The sequence below is a fragment of the Lynx rufus genome, unplaced genomic scaffold (assembly GCF_022079265.1).
Source record: "Lynx rufus isolate CCGP_SWC_20201006 ecotype Redwood Valley unplaced genomic scaffold, mLynRuf1.p SCAF_8, whole genome shotgun sequence".
Lineage (NCBI taxonomy): Eukaryota > Metazoa > Chordata > Mammalia > Carnivora > Felidae > Lynx > Lynx rufus.
In genome coordinates this window covers 114,506,717-114,534,570 of record NW_025814896.1, presented here as the reverse complement: position 1 = coordinate 114,534,570, position 27,854 = coordinate 114,506,717, and the positions used below count along the sequence as shown (strand labels likewise).

Below are 27,854 nucleotides of genomic sequence, written 5' to 3'. Positions count from 1 at the left end.
AGCTGAATTCTTACTCATTTGTATGTTGCCAGTGTCTGTTCTCAAGTTCTGCCATAGGAAAGTCAAGCTCTTATTCTGTCTCGTTGGAGGTGCCTATCTTTCCTGGATTTCCAGCTCTGTAATGGGTTTATGTGACTTTATAGTTAGTTTTACTTTTTCTCATAAATTTGAGGGCAGTATTTTCTCCAGATTTTTATATCTTAGGCATAAGCAGAACTTGAGAGCATTTAACTTTGATGTGTAAGAATTAGTTGACTGAATTTCAAGTTTTGAAAATCATAATTAGTAGAAAATGTTTAAAATAGCACCATTTGAAGATATGAAAAACCAGAGCTTATTCCATGTGATACTCAAATATTTTAGTCCATAGCTTCAAAACCACCTGTTTGATTACTTGTCCTTTAGTTTTCTATTGGAAGGGAAGTCATTTTTGATTTTGTGTCAAATGGAAGACAGTTAGAATGACTCAGGAAGAATGGAAACCATTTGCTACAAAATGAAACAGTGAAAACCAAGAGTTTAATTACTGTGTTAGCTCTCTTGTATTGTGGTGGTTACTTTTTTAAAAATTTAAGATGGATTAATTTTTAATCATCTCTCTTTTTCTGCAGGGGTGCTTTCCAGACAGGCCAAGGTCCTCTTGATGCCCAAGTAAAGCTCTTAGAATTTACCCTGGAGCAGAATTTTGAAGTTGTTTCAGTTAGTACTATTTCTGCTGTAATAGAGTCTGTCACCTTTTTAGTGCACCACTATATCACTTGCTCAGACAAAGTGATGTCTCGAAGTGGATCAGATAGCTCGGTGGGTGCTCGAGCATGCTTTGGGGGACTCTTTGCCAACCTTATTCGTCCAGGCGATGCAAAAGCAGTTTGTGGCGAAATGACAAGAGATCAACTCATGTTTGATTTGTTAAAACTGGTTAACATTCTAGTACAGCTGCCTCTTTCGGGCAATAGAGAATACAGTGCAAGAGTTTCTGTGACCACCAATACTACAGACAGTGTTTCAGATGAGGAAAAAGTCTCCGGAGGCAAAGATGGTAATGGAAGCAGTAGTAGTGTTCAAGGATCACCTGCATATGTTGCTGACTTAGTGTTAGCCAACCAACAGATTATGAGCCAGATTTTGTCTGCTCTGGGCCTGTGTAATAGCAGTGCCATGGCGATGATAATTGGTACGTATTGAGAATGTTTAATCTTATGCTTGTTTTTGGTATTGTATCTCTTTGTTTTAGCAACATATAAATTGATTTTTTATTACTTTATAGTGTAAGGCTACTTCATTGCAAACTTCTTAGCAAGCTGTAAGTGGAAACTTCTAGAGAGTGGCTTCCTTCTATCAATAAGTGAAATAGAAATGATGAAGAATTTTAAGTGTGAATTTTTAAATACCATAATATGCTAATCAAATAACTTGTAATTTGTTATATTAAGAAAAAAATCAGTCTCACTGGTCAGGCACCATACTTTATAATCACACATCTCTGATGTGTTAAAGATGAAGAATTTCACATCAAATTTTATATTAGGGAACCTTATTGATTCCCACTTTTTAAAAAATGTGAGGTGTAAAATTGTATCCAAAGTGGAACAGTTTCTATGACACATACATCAGTGTAAAATTTCTGTATTGTTGCTTAACTTTTCTACCTGTTTGAAAGCTGATATATTGTACTTCTGTAAACTGTGACAACATTAATCCCATTGATTCCATTCTGTTTTTTCTTTCTTTGTGTATGGGAAACAACCATCCTATCTTTTTTTTTAATTCGATGTCTTGAAGCATAGTTATGTAACAATACCACATATTTTTCTCTCCATTTCCTTTCTTCTTGGTATATGGCTGATATGTAAGATGATATTCCTCAGTCATATAACAGAGCAACTTCTTTTTATTGTTACCAACAATAGAGGTATCTCATGTAAGAAGATGGCCAAAAACATGCTTTACTGAATGCTATGATGAATATCCCAATCTCTCGTATATGTATACACACATGTGTTTATGTACACATACACATATACATATATGTAGCTGTTATGTACCCATCCTTCAGTGGTTTCAGGACAAATGACTTTTCTATTTTAATTATTACTGGTTTTTAAGTATATACTGTATTTTAAAAATGTGTAATCTTTTTATTTAAACTAGGGGCAAGTGGATTGCATCTTACCAAACATGAGAACTTTCATGGTGGGTTAGATGCTATATCAGTTGGGGATGGATTGTTTACCATACTGACAACCCTCAGTAAAAAAGCTTCTACGGTCCACATGATGCTGCAGCCAATTTTAACTTACATGGCCTGTGGATATATGGGCAGACAAGTAAGTTCAGTCTGGCAACTATTTCAGTAATTTAAATAGTTTCTGGCAATGGGGACAGAGAAGTATTTATAGGACAAAGACAGAGGATTCATATATTGGAAAAAGAGCAGCAGCATCAAGTAAAGACCTATAGACTATTAAATAAAGTTTGAATGTAGTTTTTTGAGTCCATGTTGTGAAAAATCACCACAGTGATCTAAGAATAAAACATTAAACATAATCTTAACTTTTAGGTTGTTTTCCTGTTATCTCAAGAAGTTTTCTTTTCCCTAGAAATAGCATAGTGGAATACCAAAATGCTCTCTGTAGATGTTACATACAAAAGTTTAATGCGACTGTTTTTTCAAGCTATGATGCATGTTTGTTTAGTTTTCTTTCAGCCAAGAAGGATTTGGGTAATTTTAAAAGAAAAATCGTTTCGAATATTACTGCTTTTTGATTTTCCTTCTTATAAAATGAAATTGTAGGAACCAGTGTGATGCTTTTAACTTCTAGTCCATTTACTGCATTTTTTCAAATGCAGGTTTTAAAATGTACTTTCTTAAGGAGTATTTTGTATGTCAGTGTGAATCACCATTTTCTTAAATTGTCATTGCATATATATATGCACATATTTCTCCATTAATGGAAAGATATTTGAGAAGAATCAGTTTTTAAATGAAATTAGTGTCTAATGGAAAACAAAATCAATGCACATTAACGTCGAAAATGATAATACTAGATAAAGACAGATGCTTAATTTAAAAAATACTCTCAGTTCAGAAAAAAAGCTATACTTCCTTGTTGATTCAGTAAGATTTCTTAGGTCTTTTGGCAGATATGTTGAATTTGTGATTTCGATTAAGGCTATAATTTTAGAATACTTAACTATAAAAGAATATTACAGTTAATATGTTAATTGTCCTAATTACAGGAAGTTAATAATCACTGTTACAAAGTCACAGTACACATGTGGTTTTCTTTAGGGCTCTCTCGCTACTTGCCAGTTATCTGAACCATTACTGTGGTTTATTTTGAGAGTATTGGATACCAGTGACGCCTTGAAAGCATTCCATGATATGGGTAAGATAAATTCTACAAATTGTCATTTAAGTGTACGCATTTGACAATGTATGTTGTCATTTTTGTAGTCTTCTGTGAAAGGTGACTGAATGTCACACTGTCTTATTTTCATTTGGTGTTCTTTGTAAATTAGGTGGAGTTCAGCTCATTTGCAACAATATGGTTACTAGTACAAGGGCTATTGTAAACACTGCAAGAAGTATGGTATCAACTATTATGAAGTTTCTTGATTCTGGTCCCAATAAAGCTGTTGACAGCACTTTGAAAACAAGAATACTAGCTTCTGAGCCTGATAATGCAGAAGGGATCCATAACTTTGCACCCCTGGGTAAGAAAAGAATTACTAAATCTTATTGATATGAACTTACATATTTTATTAGCTGGTATGAAGCAGAAATAGTTCTTGAAGTAAGTTGATCATGTGATAATATCACCAAACAAGTGATTTTAAAGGTAGTGGTTTTTGAAACAGTCTGTTGGTTAGAAGGAAGTTTTTTTTTTTTTTTTAATTTTTTTTTTCAACGTTTATTTATTTTTGGGACAGAGAGAGACAGAGCATGAACGGGGGAGGGGCAGAGAGACAGGGAGACACAGAATCAGAAACAGGCTCCAGGCTCAGCCATCAGCCCAGAGCCTGACGCGGGGCTCGAACTCACGCACCGCGAGATCGTGACCTGGCTGAAGTCGGACGCTTAACCGACTGCGCCACCCAGGCGCCCCTAGAAGGAAGTTTTTAATAGCTCCCATTTTAATGATCTCATTTGTTTGTATTTCCGAGTTAAATAATAACACCTTTTGTGAAACGAAATAGCAGATTTTTGTGTCTGTTTTCACCATAAATGTTAATCAGTTTAAAGAACTTGTTCCATCTTATTTTGAGTTATTTTAAGAAGCTTCCGTTTTAAGTGGGTACTCCTTTTCCCAGTTTATTGTGCTAGATTTGTTATTACCTTAGTTTTCATTTGACGTGTGAATATAAAGAAATTAGGCAACAACTAATAATGAACTTATCACCTTGCAGGTTGACTGGGTGTCTTGATATTTTGTAAATACTGTGACAAATCGTGTTAAACACACACTAATAAATATGTTTGTAGCATCAGATGTTTATGATTTTAGCTAATTTTTCTGGTTCAGTGATTAGATAGTTCTTGATGGTTTATTTGGTTTCTTTTACAGAATTTTTATGATTTTTATAATATCTTCTGTAGGTACAATTACATCTAGCAGTCCAACTGCCCAACCAGCTGAGGTGCTTTTACAGGCCACGCCTCCTCACAGGAGGGCTCGCTCTGCCGCGTGGTCCTACATCTTCCTACCAGAGGAGGCTTGGTGCGACCTCACTATTCACCTTCCTGCAGCAGTGCTTCTTAAAGAGATACATATCCAGCCTCACCTTGCATCTCTTGCGAGTGAGTAGTATTTTTTGTAAAGAAACATGTATGAAAATAAACTGTAATGTAGGAACACTTAAAAATGAGAGAAAATATTTAGTAAACAGTGATACATTTGGGTATGACTCCCAGATTGCTTAATTTTGAAGTTTTTTGTGTAATATTCAACATTACCACCAAATCATTTCCCATGAAATGAATTGACATAGCTATTCCCCTTAAACAAATGGAATGTTTCATGAAATCCAAACCAACCTATTTCAGTTATATATAATTTTTCCTTGCCTTTCTCCCCAAATTTATTAAGCTATAGCATTAACTTGAAATGAGTTAGTTTACACACCTGTAGATAGCAGGCATACTTTCTCTAGCCCCATCCTCAGTGCCAGTCCTGCAGTGGGAAATTAGCTTGGATTTATGTGTTGTTCCCCCCCCCCCCATTGTAAGATAATTACATGTACACAATTTTTTATTTTAATAACTTGACTGTAATATTTAATATTTTTAATATTTGAGTGTGATTTTTTAAATTTGTACTATATTGAGTATCATTCATTTGGTGCTTTTTCATTGAATATATTTTGTTTTCACTTTGCAAGGTGTAAATAATTGAGAAGAGTTTTTAGGAAACAAGTTTTACATTAAGAGGAAAAAGAACTCTTCCAAGTATTCATAAAGGAATCTGAAATACTATTTTGCATTTTTGATCCCAGATTCTTTCAGTATAAGCATAGTGATTTTGGGGCGCCCGGGTGGCTCAGTTGGTTGAGTAACCAACTCTTGATTTTGGATCGGGTCGTGATCCCAGTGTCCTGGGATTGAGCCCCACATTGGGCTCTGTGCCAAGGATAGAGCCTGCTTGGGATTCTCTCCCTCTGCCCCTCTCCCCATTCACATGCTCTTGCTCTAATAATAAAAAAAAAAAAATGGTGATTTTTAAATGTTTGTTTATTTTTAGAGAGAGAGAGAGAGAGAGAGAGAGAGAGAGAGTATGAGCGGGGGAGGGTCAGAGAGGGAAGGAGACACAGAATCGGAAGCAGGCTCCAGGCTCTGAGCTGTCAACACAGAGCCTCATCTGGGGCTTGAACACACGAACCGTGAGATCATGACCTGAGATGAAGTCTTAAACTTAACCAACTGAGCTACCCAGGTGCCCCAAAGCACTTTGTTTTTGGTATATTATTCTTTTCCAAATTACTTACAACCCTAAGCTGTTAACGTATTAATCAAATGTCCCACATTGTGGGTGATAATTCTGAGTAATAGAAATAATAGAGTAATTGCCAATTTGGCAGTTTTTTTCTTGCAGAGACTCAAGTTATGTAAATGTGGATTACATATCTTCAGTTATTTTTATTTAGGGGAGTGTTACAATTTTTAAAATACTATTTTTGTTATATTGTAGATCTCATATCTTATGTTGGAAAATAGCTCCAAAATCAGTCCTGGTGGAAGTCAGTGACAAAGTATGATGTGGCATATAAATTATCTGTTTGCAAGTTCATAATATAACTGAAAGCTGCTCTTTTACTGGGATTTCTGCTAAACCATGAAGTCCAGTTCACATTTTCTTTAATAAGTTTTCACTCTTCTCTTCCTCCAGCCTGCCCGTCCTCTGTGTCCGTTGAAGTGAGTGCAGATGGGGTAAACATGCTCCCTTTGTCCACTCCTGTCGTCACCAGCGGCCTCACCTACATAAAAATTCAGCTGGTAAAAGCTGAAGTAGCTTCTGCTGTCTGCCTTAGACTTCATCGCCCCCGAGATGCCAGCACATTAGGCCTGTCACAAATTAAATTACTGGGCCTCACTGCTTTTGGTACCACTTCTTCGGCAACAGTTAATAATCCCTTTCTTCCATCTGAAGATCAGGTATCCAAAACAAGGTATGTTTTATTTCTCATTCTTTTTTTTTTAATGATTTATTTATTTATTTACTTATTTTTACTTTTTAATATTATTTTTTATTTTTTTAAATTTACATCCAAATTAGTTAGCATATAGTGCAACAGTGGTTTCAAGAGTAGATTCCTTAGTATCCCTTACCCATTTAGCCCATCCCCCCTCCCACAACCCCTCCAGTAACCCTCAGTTTATTCTCCATATTTATGAGTCTCTTCTGTTTTGTCCCCCTCCCTGTTCTTATATTATTTTTGTTTCCCTTCCCTTATGTTCATCTGTTTTGTCTCTTACAAAGTCCTCATAGGAGTGAAGTCATGTGATTTTTGTCTTTCTCTAATTTCACTTAGCATAATACCCTCCAGTTCCATCCATGTAGTTGCAAATGGCAAGATTTCACTCATTTTGATTGCCAAGTAATACTCCATTGTATATATATACACCACACCTTTATCCATTCATAGATCGATGGACATTTCGGCTCCTTCCATACTTTGGCTATTGTTGATAGTGCTGCTATAAATGTTGGGGTGCATGTGTCATTTTGAAACAGCACACCTGTATCCCTTGGATAAATGCTTAGTAGTGCAATTGCTGGGTCGTAGGGTAGTTCTATTTTTAGTTTTTTGAGGAACCTCCATACTGTTTTCCAGAGTGGCTGCACCAGCTTGCATTCCCAATGTTTTATTTATTTTTGAGAGAGAGTGCGAGCGTGTGTGAGCAGTGAAGGGGCAGAGAGAGATGGGGACAGAGGATCTGAAGCAGACTCCGCAGTGACAGCAGGGAGCTCATGTGGGGCTTGAGTCCATGAACCGTGAGATCATGACCTAAGCTAAAGTCAGATACTCAACCAGCTGAGCCACCCAGGCACCCCTTATGTCTGATTCTTAAAAAAAGCTTTCTGAACTTTTTATGAAATTATTTATTCTATGGTTTCTGTTTTAGGGCTTAGGAAGTCCTTTGTTCCATAGGTAGTTTATACAGCGCTGTAATTTTATTAGATGTAATAGAGACAATGATTCTTTAGAACCAGAACTTGGAGGCTGGTTAAAATTGAAATTTGTGTGTGTTTAATTCTTGAGGTATGTACAATGTGTAGTATCTGTGGGTATGGATTTCTGTTCTTTGGATCAGAGTCTAATATATGAATTTCCACATGCCTGTCACCAGGATACATCTGAGCCATACAAATTGACCATATAGACAGAGACCTAGTCTTGTATGATAATTCCTAAATGGCAGTTAGTGGAAAGGTTAGATTTGAGCCATACAAATTGACCAAATAAACAAGGACCTGAATATGTCCTTTAATTCACATTTATCTGGTAAAATTTGTTAGTTGAAAATGTTATACACTGGTTCTATTGAAAGTTTTGCCTGATAAGAAAATTTGGGTTTTTTTATTCTCAAGCTGCCAAGACTTTATAGTTTCACAAGGCTATAATCCTATGCATTTTATATTTAAACATATATGTGTATATATAAAAAAACATTTTCTGACTGGGCACCTGGCTGGTTCAGTCAGGAGAGCATGTGATCCTTGATCTTAGGGTCATGAATTCAAGCTCCACATTGCACGTGGAACCTATTTTAAAAAAATACAAAAACGTTTTTTGACTGGTTGAACAAAAGGCAAGTAGTTCCTAAATGCTGTTAGTGGTTAAGTATTTTTATTTGTTACACTATGGAGGAAACTTAACTGTGTTTAAGTCCTTCTTCATGTTCTAGCATTTTTTAAATGAAGATTTGTGTTATTTATGAGACACAACATGCTGATTTTTCAGTTTTGTTTTACCCCAGAAATAATCTGAGCCACTTGAATTTACCACGTAAGCTGCTTTGTGTTGTCTTTTTCAGTATCGGCTGGTTACGGTTATTGCATCATTGCCTTACTCACATAAGTGATCTGGAAGGAATGATGGCAAGTGCAGCTGCACCTACTGCTAATCTGCTGCAGACTTGTGCTGCCTTACTGATGTCCCCGTACTGTGGGATGCACTCACCCAACATTGAGGTTGTGCTTGTAAAGATAGGACTGCAGTCCACGAGAATTGGCCTGAAGCTCATAGACATTCTCCTGAGAAACTGTGCAGCATCAGGCAGTGATCCTACAGGTGACCACCGTTAACTTTGATATTTTAATTTTTACCTATCTGCAAAACAGTGACAGTTACTTAATCACTTTGTGATGAAATCTCTTTCTGAAATTAATTTCCATTATGGCTTCAATGTCCTTGGAGTTTTTTTTTTTGTTGTTGCTGTAATTTATGGAAGCGTGATTTTTAATTAACAATTTAAAATTAAATTGAGCAAATGTTCCTATACCATTTGCTTATTTAGCAAACTTTCTTTTGGTTCTTTATTGCAAGATCTAAACAGCCCTTTACTTTTTGGAAGACTGAATGGACTCTCTTCCGATTCTACGATAGATATTCTTTACCAGCTTGGAACAACTCAGGATCCTGGAACAAAAGACAGGTATATGTTGATCCTGTTTTTTTGTTTTGTTCTGTTTCTTTTTTTCCTTTTTTAAAATTAATTAATTTTTTAATATTTATTTATTTTGAGAGAGAGAGAGAGCGGGGGTGAGACAGAGAGACAGGGAGACAGAGAATCCCAAGCAGGCTCCATGCTGTCAGCACAGAGCCCAATGCAGGGCTTGAACTCACGGACAGTGAGATCACTGTTTATTATTTAAGGACACACTTACACACAGTTATGTGATAGTGAACGTTACTTCTAATACTTTCTCCTTAGGTTGTTTCGTAAAAGTCAAGACCGTTGATTATATTGGACATATACCTGTATGCTTTACATGATATAACTTCTAGAAACTTTGTGAACATTAAACATCAATTTTTATGTATTTGGACATATCTTAAGCAAATTTGAATGGAAATAGAATTATAATCAGTATTACTTTGGACAAACGGAATGGAATAAAATATTACAGTGTTTGAAATGTTTATTTACTTCAAGAGAGAGCACAAGTGAGGAAGGGGCAGAGAGAGAGGGAGAGAGAGAATCCTAAGCAGGTTCCACGCTGTCAACACAGAGCCCAATGCCGGGCTCAGTTGCACAAACGATGAGATCATGACATGAATCGAAATCAAGAGCCAGACGTTTAAGTGACTGAGCCACTCAGGCGCCCCAAAATATTACATGTTTTTATGTGAACCATGTTGTTAGGAGATCTTTGTTAAGTTGTGGTGCTGTCAAATCATATAATCTTAGGTAGCATTTACTACTGTGTATGAATATTAGAATATTGTGTCCATATTAGGCACCTAGACTATTTTGACAAAAGTAATGTTTTTTTTGATTACTTATTATTTGTAATATTCATTGACAGCTTTTCATTAGCTCTCTACCTTCTATCTCCTTCCTACTGCAAGGTGAAATGTTGTCATACAAAGTAAATAATATTTGAATATCTCACCTAAATATTTAGTGATGGTTTACGTATAGGTAATTTTGGATGGGTTTTACTAATGTACCTTTTCTTTGATGTCTTCTACCTCTACATTGAGAAGAACTTCCCAAGTATTTTTGAGACACGTTTTTGTTGACAAATTTTGGGTGATGATTTGTCATTCTCATGTTTTATATATATCATATGTCAATACCAGAATACCATTTATAGAATGTGTGACTCCATAAACAATTAATCTTTACTATTTTCTGAGTTAATGCTATCCTTTAATATTTTGGTTAATATTCAAGAAAATCATTTGATATTTTGTTAGTTTGTTTATAAGTTATTAACAAATCATTAATTTTGCGGGTACTTACTCATTTTATTGCTTTTTACTGAATAGTTGCTGTGTGCGTGGCACTGTGCTAGATACTAGAGTGTCCAAGTTCATTGAATCCAGCTTTTTGCCTTGTATTGGGGAGACAGAATACTGTCACTCACAAGGGACAATTTACATAGGTCAGACTTGGGGATTTGGGGTAGTGTCAGGCGTGGCAGGTGCCTAGTAAATTTTGATACTTTAATCACTGATAATGTAATAAGCTGTAACTTATTTTAGGTTAGTTGCTTTCATACTCTCCGATGAAGAATGTTCAAATGGCATTTAATGAAGTAAATTTATTTCCAGCATGGTAACTTCAAGATATTAAATAAGCTGAATTCTTTTCTATAAAGCTTTTTGCTTCACATAAGTAATATGATTATTATATTTAAAAATAGATTGGAATTTTTTGGAATTTTTTTTTAATGTTTCTTTTTGAGAGAGAGACAAAGTGTTAGTGGGGGAGAGGCACAGAGAGAGGGAGACACAATCGGAAGCAGCCTCCAGGCTCTGAGCTGTCAGCACAGAGCCTGACGTGGGGCTCGAACCCACATACTGTGAGATCATGACCTGAGCTGAAGTTGGATGCTAAACTCACTGAGCCACTTAGGCACCCCTGGAATATTTTTTGATAGAATAAATTGTGCCAAATTCAAATTATAATGGCTAATGAGGTAAAAAAGAATTAAAAAATTAATTTTATTTTTTTAATGCTTATTTATTTTGAGAGAGAGACAGAGAGCGAGCAGGGGAAAGGCAGAGAGAGAGAGAGGGAGACACAATCTGAAGCAGGCTCCAGACTCTGAGCTATTAGCATAGAGCCCGACGTAGGGCTTGAACCCACGAACTGTGAGACCATCACCTGAGCTGAAATCGGACGCCTAACGCACTTAGCCACCCAGGCCGCCCCATAAAAAATTACTTTTAAATATTTTTCTAGAACAACTTTCTTAAGATAGCTTACAATTATTTAATTCTTTAATAGTTCTTTGTTTTTGTTTTTTTTTTTTTTTTTTGTCGTAGGAAAATTACCCTAAATAAAATTGTTCTCACTGCATAATACTTTTTAAATTTTTTTTTTTTCAACGTTTATTTATTTTTGGGACAGAGAGAGAGCATGAACGGGGGAGGGGCAGAGAGAGAGGGAGACACAGAATCGGAAACAGGCTCCAAGCTCTGAGCCATCAGCCCAGAGCCTGACGCGGGGCTCGAACTCCCGGACCGCGAGATCGTGACCTGGCTGAAGTCGGACGCTTAACCGACTGCGCCACCCAGGCGCCCCATACATAATACTTTTTAAAACATAAATGTTTTAGAACTGACATAATAACAAAATTACTGGCTTCTGCACACTGAGAAAATCTTACTCTTTCCCAATTACCTCATCTGCTTTCTCTTTTTCTGACTTATATTTATTTCCTATCATATGAAATTTAAAGGGTCTTGTCTGGGGGCAACTGGGTGGTTCAGTTGGTTAAGCATCTGACTCTTGGTTTCGTCTCAGGTCATGATCTCATGGTTCGTGAGTTTGAGCTCCACGTCGCTTTGTGCCCACAGTGCGGGACCTGCCCTTCCCTCCCTCTCTCCCTCTCTCTGCCCTTCCCTCCCTCTCTCCCTCTCTCTCTCTCTCTCTCAAAATAAATAAATAAAAACTTTAAAAATATATATTAAAAAAACAGTAAAATAAGGGGTCTTGTTCAGAGCAGAGAAGGGGTTTAAGTAGCATTATATACCTTACTACCTCCATTTCTTGTAACCTGAAGCAAAGAATCTTATAAACTCCAAAGCCATATTGCTTTAAAAGATGTTATTCTATGGGGAGCCTGGGTGGCTCAGTTGTTTGAGCGTCCGACTTCGGCTCAGGTCACCATCTCGTGGTTCGTGAGTTCGAGCCCTGCGTCGGGCTCTGGGCTGATGGCTCAGAGCCTGGAGCCTGCTTCCGATTCTGTGTCTCCCCCTCTCTCTGCCCCTCCCCCGTTCATGCTCTGTCTCAAAAATAATAAACGTTTAAAAAAAAAATTAAAAAAAAAAAAAGATGTTATTCTCTGGGCGCCTGGGTGGCTCAGTCAGTTAAGTGTCTGACTCTTGATTTCAGCTCAGGTCACGATCTCACAGTTTCATGAGTTCAGACCCCTGCAGTGACTCTGTAGAGCCTCCTCCAGATTCTCTCTCTCTGTCTCTCTCTGTCTCTGTCTCTCTCTGCCTCTCTGTCTCTCTCTCTCTCTCTTTTCTTCTCCCCTGCTCATGCTCTCTCTCAAAATAAATAATAAACTTAAAAAAAATTTTTTTTTAAATGTTGTTCTCAGTATTCCCCCAACTCCAGGGTATTAAGGGTAGGGTGACACTTGAGAAAAAGTACTTACGTTGGGGCTATATTCTGTTGTCAGAGTGCAGGGGCGTGGGTGACTGCTAGTAGTATTTAATGGTTGGGGGCCAGGGGAGTAAGACATGCTGTGTTGCACGATAAGGAGTTAGCCCCAGATTACTATTCTGGGTTATGTGGATTTGTTATAAGATGAAAGAAAATTTACAGGAGACCATGAATTTGTTAAGTTTTGTATCCTGTAAGTCCAGATATTTATAGGGTTTTTTTGGTAAGTGAGTTAAGAAATTACCCAATGTTTATTTGCAGAATTATATGTTATCATATGTTATTTCAAACATTTTCATCAGTTAAGATTAGTAAGGTTATTGGAGAAGTAGAACTACTATGCCAGTTTTGCTTACATAAGTTCCTTTTCCTTCCTAGTTTAGATTAAAAGTACCAAGAACATTAGTATGTGATTCTCATAAATGCAGTGCTTACTTGAAATGGTGGTATTTATCCATATTAAATGTCAGTTGTGGTATAATTGGTTATTTGAATTCATTTTCTTTTAAGAATTCAGGCCTTGTTAAAATGGGTCAGTGATTCTGCAAGAGTGGCTGCTATGAGGAGAAGTGGCAGGATGAGCTACATGTGCCCTAACTCTTCGACAGTAGAGTATGGTCTTCTCATGCCATCTCCTTCTCATTTGCACTGTGTAGCAGCAATTCTGTGGCACAGTTATGAACTGCTTGTAGAGTACGATTTACCAGCGCTCCTGGACCGAGACCTCTTTGAGTAAGTACGATTTTTGAAATCCTTTTTTTTCCGTTAGCAGATTGTTACAGGTTTTCACTTGATGAAATGGTATTTTATATGCTTGTTTGGATAATAATAATACTTTGAAAGTAGTAGTTACATAGAATCATGTATAATTTTGAAATTAGGTGCTTACAAATTTAATTAGATTTATCTCCACTAAGAAGAAATATTAGTGTCATTGCTTGCTTTCTCCCACCTAAAATTGGAGTGTTTAATGTATGTGTTCCTACAGGTCATAGTATTTATTCTTTTTTGCAAATTTACCCACCAGACTTTTTTATTGGGCTTGTGCACATGCCAACGGGGGAGGGACAAGGAAGAGAGCAAATCTCAAGCAGGTTCCATCCCCAGCATGGAGCCCAACACGGGGCCCAGTCCCACAACTGTGAGATCATGACCTGAGCCGAAATCAAGAGTGGGACGCTTAACCGACTGAGTCACCCAGGCACCCCCAGATTGTTTTTTTTATCCTTAATGTACAGCTATTTAAGGAGTAAAAGTATAATTGGAAATTTTGAAAGACTTACTGCTTTAGAGAGTTTTTATGGTTAGTTGTTTTTACTACTTTCTAGTTATCTGATAGGATTGTTCTTTTGGCAGTTTCCGCTTACCCACATTTCTGTATCATACTTAGGGCTTTGCTGAACTTAGCGCCTGTAATTGCTAAGTCTATAACAGAATATCATATTTATTTCTGAGGAGTTCCATGACCTAATAAAAGACTGGCCTTTTGTCCTTTTTAGTCCGTCATTTTCATATTTGGTCTTCTCAATTGGCATAACCCACGACTTATTAATGAAACTTACTAATAGTTTTTGATTTGCAAACGTGAATTTTAAGCCATCAATCATGTCAAATTCAATCTGAACATCTCTTTTGTGTAATTTTTCAATGTTTCTTTCTTTCTTTAAGTTTATTTATTTATTTTGAGAGACTGCGCAAATGTGGAGGGGCAGAGGGAGAGAGAGAATCCCAAGCAGGTTCCACCTTGTCAATGCAGAGCCTGATGCTGGGCTGAAACTCAGGAACCATGAGATCATGGCCTGAGCTGAAATCAAGAGTTGGACACTTAACTGACTGAGCCACCCAGGCACAACTCTAGTGTTTCTTTATGTAACTTTTTTGAGGTCACACATAGAGCGGTAGATACATTTAAATACAGATCTCTTGATTTTCTGTACTGGTTTTACAAGTCTAATCTACCTTCATCTACCTAAATACCTAAATAATGTATATCAAAGCAGTCATCATGAAATCTTATAGTATTCTATGTCAAATAAAACATATACTTTTATAGATGTCATGATTTTATACAGTGTACATTGATTTCTAATATTACTATTGGAAAAATGAGGTCTTTCTAAAGATACATATATAATATTAACTTGGTGTCTTTTATTCCCCTAGGTTACTTTTTAATTGGTCCATGTCTCTTCCCTGCAATATGGTTTTGAAGAAAGCTGTTGACAGTCTACTTTGCTCAATGTGTCATATACACCCAAATTATTTTTCTTTGCTCATGGGCTGGATGGGAATTACCCCTCCTCCAGTGCAGTGTCACCACAGACTGTCCATGACTGATGATAGCAAAAAGCAAGATCTTACTTCATCCTTAACAGATGACTCTAAAAATGCACAAGCGCCTCTTGCACTAACTGAATCACATTTGGCAACCCTTGCATCCTCTTCTCAATCTCCAGAAGCTATCAAACAATTATTGGACTCAGGTTTGCCATCTCTTCTTGTGAGGAGTCTGGCTAGTTTCTGCTTCAGTCACATTTCTTACTCAGAAAGCATTGCTCAGTCAATAGATACTTCCCAGGACAAGCTCAGGCGGCATCATGTTGCACAACAATGTAATAAGATGCCTATCACAGCAGACCTGGTTGCTCCCATTCTTAGGTTTTTGACAGAAGTTGGCAGTAGCCATGTTATGAAAGACTGGCTCGGTGGGTCTGAGGTCAATCCACTGTGGACAGCACTTCTGTTTTTATTGTGTCATTCTGGGTCCGCTTCTGGAGGACATAATTTAGGTGCACAACAACAGACTAGTGCAAGACCGGCCTCTCTTTCTTCAGCTGCTCCAACAGGATTGACTACTCAACAGAGGACAGCTATTGAGAACGCCACTGTTGCATTCTTCCTGCAGTGCATTTCATGCCACCCTCATAATCAAAAACTGATGGCTCAGGTAAGATTAGAAATACCGGCTTAAGTTTTAGACATCTTATTATTTTAATACAATGTTAAATAACACTAATGAAATTAGTTGAGAAAGGGGTATGTATTACAGGTGATAATGAAGATTGGGTTACGGTCCATTTAGAGATCTAAATTGAAACTGTAATTAAAATAAAGTCTTGATATATCTTCCCTCTTCCTCTCAACTGTCACATATTCCTTTTGATGAGATAATGGGCAAATTCACAACGATTCTAGCTGTAGATCATACATTCCTATTTTTAAACTCATCTCCCCCTGCCCCCCATAAAGAGGACAAACCAGAAGAACAATACGGGCTGCTGAAAGACGATTGACCACTTGAAGGTGTCATCTCATCTGCAGTGGAGTATTGTATTTTGTTGTAACTGGCTTGCTATGACTTTTAGTTTGCTTCTAATGAAGCAGACATTAGGGTAGATTTCAGATAGGAAACTCTTGACATCTCACTAAAAATATGAGAGATGATTTTATTGTTTTAAGTCCATGGGGACAAAAATCTTGAAAGCTAGAATTATTATAAGGACGATTCTAGTTGATTTTTGCCAGATTCTGCTCCTTTCTAGCTGTTTTGACCTTTATCTAGGGACAGTTAAGGTAATTTTCAAGAAATACTGAATGATTTAACTTTATTGAGAAGGATAGCAAGATACTTGAGTGTCTAAAGTATTTAATTATTGCCAAACTTGATCTGCTTAATATGCCTAATTAAAGGAAATGTCTAAATTATCAATTTTAACCAAGGTCATGGATATGAGAATTTGAAAATCTGGTTTGTACCTCTGGGTAGCCTGAAACTTTTGTGTCTTACTGCTTTCTGGCTTAATTATCATCTCTCAGCTTCTTGTTAAGGCTTTGTTTGATATTTTTAATACCCTTTTTTCATAATTTTTATTGCATTGTAAGCACATTGATATTGACTCAAGTTGAAAGTAAGTTGCTTACACCAGGTATTTATGTGAAAACCCTGTAGTAGTAGTTTATCCACAGAAATTTTCTCTGGGGATAATCTTTTTTTTTTTTTTCTTGAAAGTACACAGCTGCAGATAAATAGTGCACTTAACTTTTAAATCTCTTTACTTGCCAGGTCCTCTGTGAACTTTTTCAAACGTCTCCTCAAAGAGGGAACCTTCCAACATCAGGCAACATTTCAGGGTTTATACGTAGATTGTTTTTGCAATTGATGCTGGAGGATGAGAAAGTGACAATGTTTCTTCAGTCTCCCTGTCCAGTGAGTATTTTAACAGTTAAATTAAATCTTAATATTAGCTGTGTATAAAGATATTTTATAATTTCATATCAGAATCTGCAATTACCTCTACATCCTAATTTCTAAAATAGCAAACTGAAACTAGAACAACCTTGGTACTTAATGATAGGACTTACAAGTCTTCTTTGGATAGCCCTTCTTGTGATAAATAGCCTAATTATGCACTACCATGAAAAGTATAATTTGGTTGGGGGAAAGAGTGACATATTATTAGGTACAGTGGTGCTAATACAAAAGTTGAGCAACAAATCAGATGTCAAATGTACCACATTTAAAAAAAAATTTTTTTAATGCTGCTTTTTGAGGGAGAGGGAGAGGGAGAGAGAGAGAGAGAGAGAGAAAGAAAGAGAAAGCATGAGTGGGGGAGGGACGGAGAGAGAGGGAGACACAGAATTCAATGCAGGCTCCAAGCTTCAAGCTGTCAAATGTACCATACTTTCAAAAATATATAAAATATACTCTTTATATTTTGTGTGTATTTACAGTTTTTATTCTTTTAGAAAAACTTTTGAAATTGTTTTGTAATGATACATGTTTCCAAAAAATCACTTCTTGATTTCTTTTGAATTTTCAGCTGTATAAAGGTAGAATTAATGCTACAAGCCATGTCATCCAACATCCAATGTATGGAGCAGGCCATAAGTTCCGTACACTTCATTTGCCAGTCTCAACAACATTGTCAGAAGTTCTTGACAGAGTGTCAGGCAAGTCAGATTTAAGTATTAAAATTTTTCTTTAACTTTATGTTACATTATATAAAATTTTTATTATGTTTTGTAACTTTATTTTACTGCATCTACTCACTCAGCAACCATTTCATGAATAGAAAGGTCAGTATGTCTTTACATTTTCAAGCATGAGAAAGAAGCTGATAAAGGAGACAAAGTGTATGTGCGCTGCCTTCTAGCACCCATAGTTCTTTTGCTGTGGTGTGTGTTGTGTGGAGAATTGACAGAATGGACAGTTGGAAATGTTGACAAGCCTTGGGAAGCCATTGATGGAATTTTTTCACAATAAATCGTAGGGCTTTTTTATAATAGGTGATTTGCAGGCTATTAGGTTGGATAACAGGATTCTAAATAATAAATATTTACTAGATCTCAGGAAGAAATGAATGGTCAGGAGATGAAAATGAAGTAGGTAGACTTGATTGGTGACCTTATTATTTATAATAGTGAAGAAAGCAGAGAGAAATTATCCCCTAGGCTTCCTGCCTGTATTCTAAGATGATGGCTTTGAACAGTATACAGGTTATTAAAACACAGGTTTGTATTATATTAAAATATAAGCAGTTTTGATGGCAGAATGCAGATCAACTGTAGTTTGATTGCCTGTAGATAGTTTGATTGCCTCTCAGAAATCCTGAGAATGAAATCAGTGAGTGAATTGATTGAGCACCTTCTATGTGTAAGTCCTCAGGCTGTAAGAGTAAGCAAGACCTGTACCCTGCCCCTCAATATTAGGGTCTGACTTACGCTGTTTAAAAAGTAAATGAAATTTAAGAATGTTTGCATTCTAATATAAATGTAAGTATGTTTCTATCTGTATGCATTAGAAGGGAGTACCTAAGTACTATAGCTGGGAACTTAGGAGTATCTCAGAAAAAAGCTGATGTCCATGTATCAGTGGGAAATACAAAGCTTATTTTGTAATTTCTAAGCTTAGAAAAAAACTGGGTTGAAGAGGTTTGGGAGTTGTTACCATCCATAGATGGTAAGTTAAACCATGTGAATGGATGTGATCGCTATGAGAAAATAAGGTAGAAAAGATTCTTTCTTGGTTTTAGTCACTGCAGCCACACAAGTATGTACATAATACTGTATAATTCTTTCCTTTTTATAAGTTAAACAATAAAATGTTCAAATACTATTATAATTGTATAAATAACATTTGTTCTTATTTGAAAATGTCTGCCATATCTTGTTACAGCTAAACTTTTTTGAAAATTTGATTTTATAGACTTTTTTTGTATCATAGCCTTGAAATTGTTCCTTGTGCACGATGAAGAAAAAAATGAATAATTAATTAAATGAAAGAAGGAGAAGTGGGCAAGAGTACTGAAGTTCAGTTATTGCTATTTCCTATTGATCATGGGAAAGTATAGACATTATATTACAAAATAACTGGAAATTTAATATTTTTCTTTTTCTTCACTATAAAGGAATACTGTTTTCTAAAATGTCTTATTAGGTCATTAAGAGTAATGACCTTTATTACCTACAAATTTAAAAAATAAATTGATTACTTTCTAAGAATACTACTCCTAGTAAAAAGTCAGACAAAGAGTCATCCTGAGCAAACATGGAAAATTTGCAAGTGCTAATTTAACCTGTATTTAGCAATGCTTTGGTCCTTTAAAGTGTATTTATGATCTTTAGCCATACTTGGTATGATATATTTACATGTGCATATATATTTTATCAATATGTATGAAAACAAGTAATCCAAAATTAATAATTTTACCCACTTCCCATAGCTTTTGACTACATTGCTTTCAAATAATATAGTTATGTGTCAGTATCTTTGCTTTTACAAATTTCTGTCATTGCTTTTAAGCAATTTGATTGTTATATGCCTTGTGGTTTCTTGCTGCTTATGATGTGGGTTTGTTGACTTTCTTGAATCTGGGTGTATAGATTCCATCATATTTGGAAATTTTTTTACAAATATTTTCTCATATTTTCTGTCTCTGCTTCTCTCTTCACGTAGAGTTATTCAGGTTACACATTTATTAGGCCTCTTGAAGTTCTTCCATAGCTCACTGAAGCTCTGCTCATTCCCCCCACCCTGATCCCCTGCCTCTTTTTCCCCCCTCTGTTTAAAATTTTTGGATAATTTATATTGCTCTGTCTTCAATTCTGTTCCTCTGTAGTGCCTACTAATTTGTTCTTTTTTAATATCTCCTTGTCCTTTTTTAAAGTGTATAAGCTTTCCTTTAAACATGTTTATGTTGATTATTTGTTCCTCATTATGGATTGTATACTATTGCTTCTTTATTTGCCTGGAAAATTTTATTGGACTTCTACTTTTTTACTTTTTGGGTGCTGGATATTTTTGTAGTTTAATAAATATTTTTTATTTTGTTCTGGGACAAAGTTATATTACTTGGAAATGGATTGCTTCTTTTAGATCTAGCTTTTAAATGTTATTAATTAGGAACAGAGCACCTTTTAAACTAAGGCAGAACTTATTTGTGATGATGGACATTTTTAATAAACTTGTACTGTCTAGTACGGTAGCTGTTGAGCACATGAAATGTGTTTGGTGAGACTAAGGAACTAAGTTTTTAATGAATTTAATTTTGAAAAGGTACTATATTGAAATAGAAGTAGGGTACCACATTTGAAAATGAAAGTCTAAGGCTACTTGGGCCTCACTACTGAGGTAATACCCATCTGAGAAATATTAGGAATTCACTAGGCATTGAGAACACTAAATATTACAGCCCTTATTTTAGACTCTGGGGTTGATCCCCTTTTGAGAAGTACTTAACTTGGCTTTTGGTGGTTTCCTCATATATAATGCTCATCTGTATGCGCTAAAGACCCAGAAGAGACTGTAGATCTCTGGAGCTCTTTCTCTCTGCAGATCTCTCCTCCCTAGCAATGTGACTTAAAAACTGCAGCCAGCCGTCTTTGTCTTCCTGGACTCCCAGTCCGTATCCTTACCTTGGATGACTTCTGAGTTGTGCCGATCTATGGCCTGGGAAACTCTAGCAATGAGCTGGAGCAGTCCTAGAGCTCACCTCTTTAGTTTCCACTCACCTAGGCATCACTCTGTGGCCTTCCTGATGGCCATTGTGTGAAAACTGTTTAATGTATTTTCCTAGTTTTTAGTTATTTCAGGTAGTAGAGTAAATCTGGTTTTGTTACTTATCTTGATTAGAAGTGGTAATCCGAACTAGAACAATTTTTTTTTTTTAGTTAAAAAAATTGTTTTTAAATGTTTATTTTTGAGAGAGAGAGAGACTAACAGAGACAGAGTGTGAGCAAGGGTGGGGCAAAGAGAGGGAGACACAGAATCTAAAGTAGGTTCCAGGCTCTGACCTGTCAGCACAGAACCCAACGTGGGGCTTGAACTCACAAGCCACGAGATTATGACCTGAGCGGAAGTCAGACGCTTAACTGACTGAACCACCCAGTCAGTTCATAAACATGAAAATTTTTTTTTCATGTTTATTTATTTATTGAGACAGAGGGCGCATGTGCACAAGTGGGGGAGAGGCAGAGAGAGAATCCCAAGCAAGCTCCATGCTCTCAGTACAGAGCCTGACATGGGGCTCTATCTCTCAAACCATGAGATTGTGACCTGAGCTGAAATCAAGAGTTGGACCATTAACCAACTGAGCCACCCAAGTGCCCCTAGAACAATTTTAATATATTTTTTTAAATGTTTTGTTTACTTTTGAGACAGAGAGAGACAAAGCATGAGCAGGGGAGGGGCAGAGAGAGAGGGAGACACAAAATCTGAAGCAGGCCTCAGGCTCCGAGCTGTCAGCACAGAGCCCGACGCGGGGCTTGAACTCACGGACTGTGAGATCATGACCTGAGCCGAAGTCGGATGCTCAACCAACTGAGCCACCCAGGTGCCCTGCCCCTAGAACAATTTTAAACAGACTATTGAGAAGAATGTTTTTTACTGATACCTTTTAGTATTTGACATTTATTGGTATGACACTATGTAAGTTCTTATCACCTAATGATCTTTACTGGTTTTCCTGATTATGCGTTGAATTAATTTTGTGATTTTTTTAAAGTATTTTATTTAGGCTTTCTAACTGTTTTTGCCTTTGTAATAAAGTAAATGTATTTTTTCATTATGTATTTTATGGTATTTACAGAATTTTCAAATTTCACACAAGAAACGGAAACTCTAAAGGCAGACTGTGGTTAGGAAGGAACTTCAGAAATTGACATCACAGGGGTATTTTTCAGACGTTCAAAGAAAGCACAACGTAGGAGATAATGAAAATGTACTATTTTATCATTTTAATTGTTTCACCTTTTTAACATTAAAAAAGCATTAGATCACAATTGTGTGAGTTAGAAAAGTGCAAAGAGAATCTGTATAACTTATCCACACTGGTGAAAGTCACTCCTAAGTTCATCCAGGTTTTTGGATTTCTTAATGGCCAAATCAGATCATTTTAGTTATTCATTTCTTGATGTTTAATAGCATGCCGTATTCCAGAGTAATGAAAGAAAATATTGAGAGTTTAGTAAAGTGCTTAATATTCGTTCTTAAAGTAGCTAAGCTTCCTAACTAAAAATAGCAAAACAAATCTTCATTATTGAAACTTGTTCCTTTCTATTCCCATTTGTAGAATAAGAAATCTACCATAATGCTTTAGGATGAGCCCTCAGCTCGAATTGTGTGTTTGTCATTTACAAGTTGTATCATAGCCTTGCTACAGGCTGTTTCCTTATTTTGAAAATAATATTCTTTCTTAATATGCATGTTGTGAGGACCAAATTACATGTTTGTTGCAAATACACTGAACTGTGCCTACAATAAAAGAAATTTAATGGTAGTGGTTTTTCATTGCCTCAAGAGGTAATACTATTGTAATGTAATATTTTCTAGAGATAATAATTTAAGTGTCCTGGCTTATGAACAGTGGTGATTCCCTTTCATTGGTATCAGCAAGGATTGAATATCAGGCTTTACCTCATCAGTTTTTCCTAAATCAATTTACATTGCCTTCATATTAATGATAAAATCTTGTTTAATCCTTGTCTAAAATGGTTAGCTTCCTTCTTAATGATTTTGAAAAGCAGTGTATTTTAGGTAATATTTTCTTACAGATACACCAAGTATCACTGCTAAACTAATTAGTGAACAGAAAGATGACAAAGAAAAGAAAAACCATGAAGAGAAAGAAAAAGTTAAGGCAGAAAATGGATTTCAGGACAATTACAGTGTTGTTGTTGCTTCAGGTATGCTTTCTGTTTTTTATAATCTTGATTTTTGTTTGGATTTTATATAAAATATAATAATATATACTCTAGGAACTTCATGTAATAAAAGGTGTTAATGCAAAAAGCTGACTTAAAATGATGTCATAATACTGGATGTAAAAACATTACACCTGAAATCTATTAATGTCCAAAGCTTACTGTATTTCATCATATACTGAACATGTGTGCATCCTATAGATTCTCCATTTAAGCTTGACAGTACACAAGAGAATTGTACTATCAGGTAATTGAGGAAGACAAAATGACCAAGACAACTGGTAATTTTGGAGGATATTTTCTTATAAATGAAGTGATTTTAGTTCAAAAGATAAGGCTTAGTCTGTATTACTTTACTCCTCAAATAGGAGATGATGGATTTTATTTCTATCTCAGAGAAATAGAACAATAGAATTTAGCGTTATTTTTTACTTTCTTGGAGAATAGTTACGAACATGAAGCCAAAATTCATGGTATGTCATGCAGGACAAATAGAATTGGAAGATCAGATATAAAATCAGAAGAAACATTTCTCCCTTTTGGCATTAGTTAGGAATGTGATGCTATTTAAAAATATTGTAGAAATACTCTTTTATTTCATTGTGTGTTGACTGATATAGAATCTTCCTGATTCTTTTAGGGCTGAAATCCCAATCCAAACGGGCTGTGTCAGCTACACCACCACGTCCACCATCCAGGAGAGGGAGGACAATTCCTGATAAAATAGGAAGTGCTTCTTCAGGAGCAGAGGCTGCCAACAAAATAATTACTGTCCCAGTGTTTCACCTGTTCCACAAACTCTTGGCAGGTAATGTTCACAATATTGAAAAATACAAAAAATTATAAAGACATGTAATCACCACAATCAGACTCCTGTTTAATCAAGAGCTCTTGATGAGGTACATGAGTTAGTGAGACTTTGTCCATACAGCTCCCTCTAAGAAAAATGAGAAGAAAAGAAGAGGTAACCTTTTACATGCTCTTTTTAACATTATAATGTTGCATATTTATACTTCACTATCGTCTTAAATTTTGCTGTCAGTGTGCTATAATATCAGTAAAACTAATGTTTTAAAGAGGTCATAAAAAGTTATATAGGAAGGAGCGTGAGGCAGATTTTGAAGAAGTCGTTATGGTAGTAGAAGTCATTGATGTACCACTGAGAGTTAAGCAGTATTTTCTCTCTAGCTAAAACATAATCTTTGACCAGTATACTTTCTCTTGGTCAAGGTGATACCCAATTTGTCTCCATTTTTGTGCTTTATTCTTAAAATCCAATTGCCAACTATTCCTTCTTAGCCATATTTTCCTTCTTACCTTTATGTTACTGATTTATTGCAGAGATCAACAAACTATGGCCAGTAGACTGGATATAAAAAAGTTTTATCGAAATAACAGCTGTGCCCATTTATTTGTGCGTTGCCCATAGCTGTTTTCATGCCACAGTGGTAGCGGTAGTGGTTGCAGCAGAGACTGTATGGTCTTCATAGATTAAAATATTTATCATCTGGTCCTTCAGGAAGAAGATTTTGCCAACCCCTGATGGCTAGGAATGTTTGTTTCTTTGTATCTTGCTGTATCTCATGAGATCTTGGTGGGATTTGGTTTGTGACTAACACTTTCTACAGACATTATTGTTCTGTGTCAGAATTTCTGACATATGTGTCAGAAATAGATTTCTGTAAACGTTCCATGTGCTAATTTCAAATTGTTTTTAAACTGGTGTCAGAATCAGACGCTGTACATATAGTTCAGTAAAAAAGTAACTAATTGACTTAATCAAACCAAGTAAATATTTCCCTCTTGGATTCCAGGTTTAACTTAGTTATGTCATTTTTAGGCCAGCCATTGCCAGCTGAAATGACGCTTGCCCAACTTTTAACTCTCCTGTATGACCGAAAACTTCCTCAAGGTTACCGCTCAATAGATCTGACTGTTAAATTGGGATCTAGAGTTATCACAGACCCAAGTCTGTCAAAAACAGATTCTTTTAAAAGGTTACATCCTGAAAAAGGTATGTATATGATGATCCCTTACAGTCTGTGATCTGAGAAGTAGGGATTTCTGTAGCTCATGACTTCATTTACCTTTGTTTTTATTCTGTCAAGTTAATGAGGTCTTGTTCTTTATGACTGACTTGATTTGTAAACATAGTAAATTGCTATTGTTTTCACTGAAAATTAATCTTAATTTTTCTTACAGCATCACTTTATGAGCACATATGCTTTGATTTATTATTTGCCTCTTGCATTCTTTTTTTTTTTTTTTTTTTAAGCATTTTTTTGGAGTTTATTTATTTGGAGAGCGAGAGAGCGAGTGAGCACCAGTGGGTGGGGAGTGGGCAGAGAGGGAAAGAAAGAATCCCAAGCAGGCTCTGCCCTAACAACACGGAGCTTGAACCTACGAACCATGAGATCATGACCTACTGAGTCACCTAGGTGCCTCTAGCATTTTGCATTCTTTAGTAAATCTTAGAATATTGCCTTTGCTTAGTTTTCAGCAAGATTATTTGTTTTTATGTGGTTGGGTTTTTAGTATTTATACAATCTAATCATTTGTAAACATACTAATCTTTTGGTTTTCCTTTGTGAGTGATTCAGAGTTAACCAATATGGTATAACTTTTAGTTTTCATTATGGGAAGTCTGTTAGTATTCAGTTTTTCTTAATGGGATACTTCAGAACATGATGTACATATATTAGTATTTGCTTTGAATCTCTGCAAACTGACTTATTTTTACATAGAATATGTCTTATAATATGCCCTAAAGGACAGTGCTTCTCAAACTTCAGTATGATTGATTATAAGTTACCTACAGAACATTGTTAAAATGCATATTCTTACTCATTAGGTCCAGGGTGGGACCTGAAAGTCTATATTTCAAAAGCTTTTACTAGATGATGCCAATGTTCACTTTCCAGTGATCCTGCTTTGAGTAGCAGGACTATTAAGAGGCAGCGTCAGAAGTCATTTAAAGATTATTGTAGTATCCAGCCTTAAAGCTCTTTCTGAGTAACATACTGATGCTGTTTTGTTGAGTAGAGAGGTGACAATAATATCCTTGTACACGAAAAATTATTATAAAAACAGACCTTTTTTTACCTGTTATTTGTAATTTACTTTCTAGATCATGGAGACTTACTTGGTAGCTGTCCAGAAGATGAGGCTCTCACTCCAAGTGATGAATGTATGGATGGAGTATTGGATGAATCTTTACTTGAAACCTGTCCCATCCAGTCACCATTACAAGTTTTTGCAGGAATGGGTGGACTGGCTCTTATTGCAGAACGACTACCGATGCTATATCCAGAAGTAATTCAACAAGTAAGATAAATTCCTAACTGAATATATAATTCCATGGCAAAGCCCTTTGTTCTTTTTTTGCTTTTTAAAAATACTTACTTGTGTTAACTTTTGGGGAGTACCCTTTCCCTTACAGTCTTCGAGCATCCTATAAATCTTTCACAGGTCAGTCTGTACAGAGAGCTTTGTGAGAATTTGTTGGTACCGAAGAAATGCTGAAGACCAAGTACATTTGTGAGACTCATTACACTGCAGCATTTTCCTTGATTTTATGGTCATCATGCTGTAATATTTTTATTTCTGTGCTTCTTGAGGCTTGATATTAATTATAGATGTTACTGGAAATGGGAGAGTAAGGCAGTAGTGTATACTGCTACCCAAATACTGCTTAACTTTTTTCCTGTTTTAGGTACCATTTCCATTTCAGGCAGTTTTAAAAACATAACTGCTTTAACCTCTTTACTGTTAATTAATGTTGCTGTTACTGATTAGCTTATTGATGTGCTTTCAGTGCTCCTCTGTTAATAAGGGGGAGTGTGGCACATAGAAAGTTGTAAATACAAAGCACTGGATATTTACTGAATGAAGTAGGGGAATTATTCTCTAATTTCATGTACTGAGTATATATATTAGTTTCCTGGAGCTGCTGTAACAAAGTACCATCAGCTGGATGGCCTAAAACAACTGAAATTTATTCTTTGACGTTGTAAGAAGCTGTAAGTCTGAAACTAAGTTGTCCCCAGACCCATGGTCCCTGTGCAGGCTCTGGGGAAGAACCATCCTTGTCTCTTCTTAGGCTCTGCTGCTTGCTGGCCCTTGGGATTTGTTGGCTTGTGGCTGCATTACTCCAATTTCTGCCTACATTTTCACTTGGCCATCTTTCTTGTGTCTATCTGTGTGTCTCTGTGTCTCTGTCTCCTCATAAGGACACTTGTCATTGATTTAGGGTCCACTCTGATCTAGTATGATGTCATCTTAACTTGATTGCATCTTCAAAGACCCTAGTTCCATTCTGAGGTAGATTAACAATTGAATGAGTTAAATAGGTGGAGAAGATGGGAACGTTTTTACTCACAGTTCTGGCTGACTAATAAATGTAGAAGGAATGATAGAAAGCCACCATTTAGCAACCACTATAGTAATTATTATTTCAGGCAAGAATTTTAAAAATGCTGATTATTCGAAGTTTGGTGAGAAAGAAACAAGATATTTATATAGCCTCAAAGACTCTGCATACTCTTGACTAATTACAAAAGATAAAATAGTAACTTTATTTATAAATAAATGTATGTATGTATGTATCTAACTTTAAAGTAAAGATATTTGGCAGATCCCATCATACTCATGACATCGCTTAATTCCTGATTTTTGGAAACTTTGTAAAAACAGGCCCCATTATTGATCCTTTTATTCCTATATTTTATTTCTGTATTTTATAGAGATCATTTAAAGTCAGGTCTTTAATTTGAACCTGATGTTGAAACACACAAATGGCCAGACAAAA

At 36.0% G+C, this 27,854-nt stretch overlaps 1 protein-coding gene across 6 annotated transcripts in view; it reads left to right on the top strand.

Moving 5' to 3' along the window:
• BIRC6 (baculoviral IAP repeat containing 6) overlaps window positions 1-27,854 on the top strand; it is a 225,438-nt gene that overhangs the window by 127,903 nt on the left and 69,681 nt on the right. For all 6 annotated transcript variants that reach the window (XR_006960345.1, XM_047069619.1, XM_047069617.1 and 3 more), the window contains 16 exons: window positions 612-1,174; window positions 2,152-2,327; window positions 3,293-3,389; window positions 3,523-3,717; window positions 4,601-4,801; window positions 6,387-6,666; window positions 8,537-8,793; window positions 9,049-9,157; window positions 13,358-13,579; window positions 15,011-15,794; window positions 16,911-17,054; window positions 17,668-17,797; window positions 22,898-23,029; window positions 23,688-23,855; window positions 24,888-25,061; window positions 26,175-26,371. Coding sequence is in view for 5 of the 6 variants with exons in the window: in XM_047069619.1 (XP_046925575.1) it covers window positions 612-1,174; window positions 2,152-2,327; window positions 3,293-3,389; window positions 3,523-3,717; window positions 4,601-4,801; window positions 6,387-6,666; window positions 8,537-8,793; window positions 9,049-9,157; window positions 13,358-13,579; window positions 15,011-15,794; window positions 16,911-17,054; window positions 17,668-17,797; window positions 22,898-23,029; window positions 23,688-23,855; window positions 24,888-25,061; window positions 26,175-26,371 (3,829 nt within the window). In the remaining variant the exon portion in view is untranslated. The remainder of the gene's footprint in view (window positions 1-611; window positions 1,175-2,151; window positions 2,328-3,292; window positions 3,390-3,522; window positions 3,718-4,600; window positions 4,802-6,386; window positions 6,667-8,536; window positions 8,794-9,048; window positions 9,158-13,357; window positions 13,580-15,010; window positions 15,795-16,910; window positions 17,055-17,667; window positions 17,798-22,897; window positions 23,030-23,687; window positions 23,856-24,887; window positions 25,062-26,174; window positions 26,372-27,854) is intronic.